Here is a 9,343-nt window from a genome sequence, read left to right as displayed (position 1 = left end):
GCATCTTGTAATGGGTCTGGTCCACAAGATTCGCTACACCACCAACATACCCATGTACCTGTCAACCTGTCACACCCACACCACCAGAGGGAGTTCAACAAACCATGTGCAACCCAGATTCGGCACAAACAAGGGACTAAATTAATTTCGCTCCTATGCCACACAAATGTGGAATGCCCTACCAACAGTCATGCACTTTCCCTCCCATTCACGGGTTACACACGTTAATGTTTTCATAGTTTAATTCACGTTTTTAATATGTTTTAAGACTTACAGGGTTTCCATCGGACAGAGTGGGATAGGTGACGCGGTTTGATGACGTCAAAGCGCTAGCCCCTCCTATATGCAGCTTTTGTCCCCACACGTCTCAATTTATTTGCCATTGACAATGAAAGGAGAAATTAGGTCAAAATTATGTCCGCCAAATATGACTGATTGGCCAATGATTCATGATGATGTATGATGATAAGAGCTGATAATTCCGCTAAATATGACGTAAATGAAACATCAAAACATTAAACGCCATTGACATTGAAAATTTCAATGACATTGAAAATTTACGTCATACTGTATGTAAACGAGCATATCGGCTAACCAATCACATCGTTGGTGGGAGTTCTTGGCCAATAAGGGACCACCTTATGTACCTTATGTAGCAATGTCAGATGTCTGCTAACATAAATTGATGTACGATGACAAGAGCGCCCCTCATTTGGTACTTTAAGTACATTTCGAAACCATGATACTCTTTGTACTTTTACTCAAGTACATTTTGAATTCTGGACTTCTACTTGTATAGGCCTAGAGCAGTGGTTCCCAAAGTGGGGTCCGGGGACCCCCAGGGGTCCTTGAGGGAGTTCCAGGGGGTCCCCAGCTAAATAGGAACAACATGGACCCTTATGGGTCTGTAACTGAGAGTGTACATTTGTACACGCTCAGAGTTACATTATCATTGATTTTACAATATAAATTGAGGGTCCCAGAGATAGAAATGCCATTAAATGGGGGTCCGCAGACTAATGCATGTCAAACTGGGGGTCCTTGAAATTAAACGGGTTGAGAATCACTGCAAGAGCCGTAAAAATCTTCTCTTATGGGGTCCCTGGCATACCGCAGCCTAATTAGTGTCAATGTGGGGGTCCTTAACGTTTAAAAGTTTGGGAAACACTGGACTATAGCTAGAGTATTTATGTTGTATAGTATTGATACTTTTACGTAAGTAAAACATTTGAGTACTTTTTCCAGCACTGTTCTTCATCCCTCTTTCTCTTCAAATACCTCCCATGTCTTCCCCTGTTCCTCCTCCCCCTCCCTCCCCGTCTCTGTCCCTCCTCACCACTCTCTCTTCTCTTTCATCTCTGATCTCTCACTGCCGCTCCATTTATCCTCAATCTCTCCTTTTATCTCCTTTCTGTCTCTCCGTCACCTCCTCACACTAATTTGTTTCCCTCCGTATACCTCTCTCTCTCTCTCTCTCTCTCTCTCTCTCTCTCTCTCTCTCATATCCCTTTCTTCTTTCAGTTTCTCTCCCTCGTTCACCCTTCCTCTTCATCTATAATCCCTCTCTTCCCCAGAGAAAGCCGATGAGGAGACAGCGGGTGTGTGTGTGTGTGTGTGTGTGTGTGTGTGTGTGTGTGTGTGTGTGTGTGTGTGTGTGTGTGTGTGTGTGTGTGTGTGTGTGTGTGTGTGTGTGTGTGTGTGTGTGTGTGTGCATGCGTGCATGTGTGTGTGTGTGTGTGTGTGTGTGTGTGTGTGTGTGTGTGTGTGCGTGCGTGCAGAGATGGGCATGTATCTGAAATACATGTATTTTAAATACTTTTTGTTGTATTTTAAAATACAGAAAATACATATTTCGAGTACATGTATTTAGAATACATGCCCAGCGTGTGTTCGTGCGTGCGTGCGTGTGTGCGTGCGTGCATGTGTGCATGTGTGTGGGTCCATTTGGTTCCTATTTAGCTGGGGACCCCCTGGAACTCCCTCAAGGACCCCTGGGGGTCTCCGGACCCCACTTTGGGAACCACTGCTCTAGGCCTACAAGTAGAAGTCCGGAATTCATGTGATAACAGATACTGTAGAGGAGTTATAACAACCTGCAGCTCAGCAAATCTTTGGATTCTAAATGTCAAGCAATCAGACGATCAGGCACAGAAAATGTCAAAACTGATATTCTTGACCATAAACTTTTGCATTTATAGCAGACGGACAGTGTACACAGTCACCATGATACAATCAAAATGCTTTTATCTGCTGTACTGTCTTTGGCCCTGAATTTCCCCATAGAAAGATCAATAAAGGTCTTATCTTATCTAAAAGTGATCACAAAGGTACATCAGAAAGTAACCTTTCTAGATAGAACATCATTTCTGTTCGTGTGGAAACATCATATGTCCAATACTGCTACTTTTCTGAAAGATTCAACGTGTTTTGAGCTTGTAGATCGGGTATTTCTTTTTCACTATTTTGTGTGTCACTGTAGTAGTTTGACGAAGTAGGGAATTAATTCATGGGGGGGACCCCAAAAAGCTGAAAGTATGGTTTCTGCAACAATATACAATTTCATAGATTGAAGTGCTCTTGAAAAGGCAGGCACTTGCATCACAGTTGTTTTGTTTACACCGTCACATCCTGGTACACACAAAATAAGAAGTTACAGACCTTGCAAAATAAAAGAATTAGATTTGTCCTTAAACTGCACCCCTATAGAGCACATCTTCTGCCTGCTCATTTTATTAGCATCTGGTGGCTCCGAGTGGAGTTGAGAGATAATTGTAGCCTATACAAGGTGGTACCCAAATGTCTAATCAATACTTTTCAAAGGTTAATGATGGAGGCCTACGCAGTAATTCCATCAGAGGGAGTTCCACAGACTTTGTACCTATATAGCGGATTCAAACGGTGTATGGGAAAGGGACTCCTTGTTGTACTTTGCAGCAGTGAAGTGGAATGCGTTACCTGCAAGCCTTAAGTCGTTTAGCTAAATTTACTGTATATCTTCAAGTCCTCCATAAATAGTTGGCTGAATTGCAGCTGGACCTTAATAACTGCTTATATGGTCAGGATACTTAAAGTAGGCTATAATTTGATTACTCTGGGAGCCAGGAAGATAGGCATTATAGAGGTTATACTCTAACAAATTGCAACAGAAATGCTTTCAACTTTTATTGTATAATAAATATGGTTGTAATAACATATCAAAAGTCCTAAGAAATGCCAGTAGTGGAACATTATTGAAAAATTCTGAAACATTAAGTGATGTGACAATTTACCATTGACAAACAACAATAATTTACATCTTTTCTTGGTGTGTTCGCTCAAGATACTAACTTGAGCGCTCAAGCAAAACTGTCTTTTCTCTCTCAATGAATGGCCGCTCTGTCCATCAATGTTTAAATTCATTGTTTTTGTTTGATTGTTTACACTTTATCGTTGTTATATGTTTAATGTGTATATCTCATGTCAATAATTATTTATTTTCAGACATTTAAATGTTGGTAAACTCTGAGGATATGCGTCCTGGGCCCCCTGTTGAAGGCCAATTGTGTACTGTAGACTGTGAGTGACTATAGTGAGTGTTTAAGTTTCTATGGACGTCATAAAGGTCCGATAACACGTTTAGTGGCCACAGAGAGAAGACCAGCCCTTATCCACTGCCCCTCCCTCCGTCCGACCGACCGCAAAGCACTTTTTGATGAGATGGTGGAGGAACAGAACAAGTTGCCGTTGCACACTGACCTCAGATTCATGTTGGCTCCCAGTATTAGCGCAGAGTGGATCAGGGTGAGACATGGCTGACCCTTAGATCTGTGGTCTGGTCTAAGGCTTCTTTCAGAGTGTCTTACTCAGGGGTGCCCACACTTTTTTGACTTGAGGTCTACTTTTAAAATTGCCAGCTCAACGTACTGTACATATACCAACCAAAAAATAAATATCACATTGCTGAAAATACGTACAAATGTGCCTATGGTGGCCAAATTACAACATAAGGCAGGTTTCAAAATCAATTAATTCCACTTATTTATCATTCCAGTTGCCCCACATGGAAGAAGTTTAATGGCAAAGAACAGAATGTTTGGTAAAGTTACTTTTTGTGAACAAATTGCTCATGGAATGTAACACAAAATTATAACAAGGCACATACACAAAAAAGCATACACAGTCACATGTCATGAAGAGCTAAAGAGCACACTTTATCAATAAGCCATGAAACAACAGGTAACATAAAAATACTCTCTTTCTCATCAATAAGACATGAAACAAAATAACAATGTTTGGGTTCACGGGAACAAAAAACAAGTCTCTTACTTAAGTGAGTTAAGTGACTCATCATACCACTGCTGCCTGCAGTGACCACTCTCTCAGTCAAGTGATTATTCCTGCCTTATAGATAAGTTTATAGTACCAGCAGGCACATATATCACTGATTGCTTGAAGTTCTCTCTCCCCCCCCCCCCCCCCCCCCCTCTCTCTCGCTCTTGTTGATTGTCACTTCAATTCCCTGTGAAAATGACAAAAAGAATGCAAGGCTAAGAAATCAAATCATATACTGTACACATCTACACAAGCAACATTTCATTGCTCACTATCATAACAATAGCAGCACTATAGAGCGTCGCAGTCCCGCCTCCTACCCTGGACCAGGAAATGAAACCCAATGCATTATTCTCATAGACATTTCTTAAATTATTTATTTAAAGACGGTTACGCCGCGGACAAAGCCAACTCGAGTCGTGACAACTCATGACAACACAAACAATATTTTGGACCAAACAAATAATTAGAAAGAAGAAAAAAACGGCAGGTTACAACACTTTGTTTGTTGTTTTTCTTCTTTGTAATTATTTGTTTGGTCCAAAATATTGTTTGTGTTGTCATGAGTTGTCACGACTCGAGTTGGCTTTGTCCGCGGCGTAACCGTCTTTAAATAAATACTTTAAGAAATGTCTATGAGAATAATGCATTGGGTTTCATTTCCTGGTCCAGGGTAGGAGGCGGGACTGCGACGCTCTATTCAAGCAACACACACACACGCACGCCACGCACGCATGCACGCGCGCACTCGCACACACACACACACACACACACACACACACACACACACACACAAACACAAACACACACACACACACACACACACACACACACACACACACACACACACACACACACACACACACACCATTTCAATACATTTAGGACAGATTCTATACCTTAATCAGATGACTTCAGCTTGCACTGAATGGAGTCCGGACAGTCACGGCTGACAGCTATAGTCCCAGTCCATCTTGTGTGTTTTGATGGATGTTACGGAGTCCTTCTGCATCAACTCTTTGGCCAGGATGTTGCAGGTCACTGCATGACCAGCTCGTTTGTGGTTGGGCCAAGGTTATATTATAGTTAACTAAAACTAACGAAATAACGAAAACTAAAATTGAAAAAAAACATTTCCGTTAATTGAACTAAATAAAAACTATAATAAAAAAGGATAACTAACTCAAACTGTTTTGTGTGTTTACAAAACTAAATAAAACAAACTGAAATTATGCGCTTGAGTTTTTCTCATTACCAACAATAACTAAATATATATATTTAGTTATCTTTTGTTGAGTTTTTACACAACAAGCATACTTACAACTCTGACCTTTTTTAATCCTGCCCCCTGACAAATAACCTGAAGTATGAAAAAACTAAAACTAACACTGAAACTAATACAAACTAAACTAAAACTAAGCACTGACACAAAAATAAAAACTAGCAAACCCGCTCCTAAACATTAAATAAAACTATTTTTCAGCATGGGCTAGAATTTCTCCTAAAAGCAGTGCCAGACTGCAGCACGTTTAAGAGGCCATCCATGATATCAGTTCCATCACCCTCTACGTTGACGTTAAGGTTCTGACTCTTCATGAGTTTCTGCGCCTTCTGCTTTTCAAACTTCTCTCTGGCCAGCTTGTCTATCTTGCTCTTCTCCTCAGACTCCCTTCTCTTCTGATTCTCCATCGCAGCTTGTTTAAACATGTTCTTGAATTTGTTGAGGTCTACAAAAAACTCCTCAACAGGAATCTTGCGTGGGTCAAAGACAAAGTAATCTGCCAGGTCACTGTACTGCTTCAACATGTTTTTATGCTTCCGGTCCAGCTTCTCGTACTGCTCACGGGCGCTGCCCACAAAGCTGGTCATCTTCTCCACAAACAGGTCCCTGTCACTCTGCGGAGGAGTTAATGTTTCCATAACTTTCTCCATGCTCTTGATCTGAACCTTGATCTGGTTCAGGTTCTTCTGAAGCAGCTCTGCCGACACTCTGCTGGCCTTCTCCACGTGGATAAGCTCGTCAGGGAAGTTCATGATGTTAGGGTACTGCTCCAGACACACGTCAGCCAGGAAGTGGAGCAGCGTCTGCTTCTGGTCAACTGACTTGGTTTCACGCAACTTGCAGAGGTAGGATTCCGATCTTGATGTTGGCGATATGTTGAACCCGAAGGTCTTGGCATTACGGGTGCCAGCATTCATGTAGTTTCCCAACAGCAGGATGATCTGCAGCAGCTGGGAAAAGTTCTGGCTCTTCCTCAGCTCTTTGCAGGCCATTGTCACAGATGCCACTTCTGACTTGAGGTTGTCCAGCTGCACATGAAACTGCAGCTTGAACAGGATGGCCTGGAGGCGGGACTTCAGACACTTCACACTGGACATCACCACTCCAAACTGTTCAGACTCTACAAGGTCGTCATACTGATCCTTCATCTTCCCCAGCAGTTTCAGCTGTTCTTCTTCCGGTAGATGTGAGATCAGGTTCTCCAGTCTGGACTCAGTCAGAACCTTCTCATTGACCTCAAGGATGACATTTTTTATTTCTTCATGGGGAACACGGAATGAACGGAGGAAGATAGATAGGTTCTTGGAAGAATCGGAGTTCAGCACTTTTAACTCCTTTACTTTATTCTGTGTCTGTTTCTTGGGCTCACCACCATTCTGCTCAATTTTGGTATTAGGAGTCTTGGTCTGCGAGAAGGCAAGGGTCAATTTGGCAAAGAGCTCGTAGTTTTCAAATTGCTCCTCGTTGACGTTGGTCCAAAAACAGTTCTCTGTTAGATCGTTTGATTCAATCTTGCTCCAGTTGGCTCTCTTCAGCAGCACCTCAGGCTTGTACTCCTTCTTAGCCTTGAGGTCAGCGGCGGTCCAGGCACTCATGTCATGCGGAGGAATTGGTGGAGGTGGTGGAAGTCCCATCCCAGGTAAGGGCAGAGGGAGTGGGGGTCCTGGCATGCGAGGGAGGGTAGTAGGAAGAGGTTGCGGCCCCACCATGCTAGGCAAGGGCGGAGGTGGTGGTGGTGGTGGGGGAGGTGCAGGAGACACACCCGTTTGTTCCCCGGGAGTTGGCACAGGAATATTAACGGTGACCGTGGCCTCTTCCAGATCTTTAGACAGCTTCTCAATCTGCTCATGCAATGTGCAAAGCTCTTGCTGCTTATTATTCATTAAAGCTTTGAGACAACGGAGGACCTCATGTTGACACTTTACTCCAATGTTAGGGAACTCATCTTGTTCCTCCTGCAGTCTCCTCAGCAGGCTGAGCAGCAGGGCAAGGCCCTCATCTCCAAAACGCTGCACCCAGCTGACAGGGTGGTTATTAAGTGAGACTTGTAACGACTTCAGCCAGCCCAGCAGCAGTTTGTCTTTGATATCGGACTTCAAAACCTGGATGTACACCATTGCTGGCTCGCTGCCCTCCTTCTGGTTCCGACCAGCCTGGGAGGTGGACAGGTACTGAGAGACCATCTCTCGCTTCATGGTGATGTCTTTAAGTCGCAGTGGTTGCTTCTCCTCCTCGTTCAAGTTCATGTCCACCAACATCTGTTCAAACAGCCCCAGGACGTTGATCTCAGAGAGCCATAAGTTGGATAATGAGGACTGGCGACTACTGGGTGGAGAAGAGCCCATCTTCTTGTCCTGCTTGAGTTTAAATTAGTGAATGCAGAATCAGTATGGATGCTCAAAACATAATATACACAATGAGGCAAGATTTTAGACTTCAGAAGTATGAGTTATTTTACTTGAGTAAAGGAGCCGAAACTTACATGACCTGTCAATGCGATGGAATCCCAGTCTGGCTCTGAACAACAGGGATTCATAGTTTTTATATCTTCCCACAGCTACAACTAGGAAACAGACATGCTGCATGTCACATGAGGGTCTGTTGATTGACTAGATCAGATAAGCAAAGATAAAACAGTCACTACTGTCTTAATGAGACAGTGCTAGGCATAACTGAGCAAACAAAGGAAGTAAAGTACAATATATTACATAATATGCAATAATCATGTGCGTTTTCACTAAAGAGAAGGTTGTTCCTTAGAACACAGTTCATTCAGAACAGTTACTAAAAATACTTAAATGATACCTTATAAGGGACATTAAATGTTTACATATCAGAATTCCTCGACAATTTTATTTTCACATCTCCATCGTAGTTTTTCTTTGCTTTCTTGTCTTTCTTGGGAACAGAAGAGGAGGCTAAATTCCCATAATTACTCGACGTAATGGGGGCATAACAGGTGAGTTGTTCTCACTGTTCTGAAGTAGTTGAGTTGAGCAGTAAGACCAGCTTGTCCTCCACGGAGTGGACCTGCATGTCATGAACTGCAGCAGAATGAGATCTATCTACATCCCCTCCGCCGTCACCAGCAGCCCGTCAGAGCCGAACACATTCAAGAACATCTCCGTCTCAAACTCCAGCATGATTAAATAGTCATGACGTGGGGCGCCCGCTGGCCTAGTGGTGCAGGCGCATGCCACATAGGCTCTGGCCTGACAGCGCGTTGCATGTTCGAGTCCTGTTCATGACAACCTTTGCTGTGCGTCTCCCCCTTTCTCTCTCCCTCTTTCCTGTCAGTCTTCACTGTAACTATCAATAAAGGCACAAAAGCCAAAAACAAATCTTTAAAAAAAAAGAAATAGTCATGACGTCAACTAAAACAAAGGTAGAGAGTCTTCACAATGATTTCAAAAATATATATGACATATAACAACTAATCGAAGTGGCCGTTCTGATGCATTTTGCTCCTCGGTGGGTTGCAATATTGAAAAGCTGTGAAGTGTGAAGAGACTGTACAAGATCTTTCCCCACAGACACATGGACAGCATTGAATATTGAGGAACAGTAGGTTATACTTTGATGTATCGCCAGCCTTATGAAAGATTAATCTTCAAGTGACTATATTTGTGCAGTAGCCTATACCATTTGTTAGTAGTTACTATGAAGAAAATATGATTTAATCAACTGGTTTTGTTGAGAAATCATTAACCACGCAGCCATGCACAAAAAGATGTATAGTAGGCTAACGTA

General features: G+C 42.7%; 1 protein-coding gene across 1 annotated transcript; it reads right to left on the bottom strand.

The window, feature by feature from the left end:
• Nucleotides 1–5,790: 5,790 nt before the first annotated feature.
• LOC306929949 (protein diaphanous homolog 1-like) lies at nt 5,791–8,736 on the bottom strand (the record flags this gene model as incomplete). The annotated part of the gene is made up of 2 exons (XM_079510687.1): nt 5,791–7,947; nt 8,680–8,736. The coding sequence occupies 2 exons, from the start codon at nt 8,734–8,736 to the stop codon at nt 5,791–5,793; spliced, it is 2,214 nt and encodes a 737-aa protein (XP_079366813.1).
• Nucleotides 8,737–9,343: the final 607 nt, after the last annotated feature.

This window comes from Electrona antarctica (assembly GCF_951216825.1).
Source record: "Electrona antarctica genome assembly, chromosome: 9".
Taxonomy (NCBI): domain Eukaryota; kingdom Metazoa; phylum Chordata; class Actinopteri; order Myctophiformes; family Myctophidae; genus Electrona; species Electrona antarctica.
Note: the sequence above shows the minus strand (reverse complement) of the source record. Positions and strands in the feature narration are given on the sequence as shown.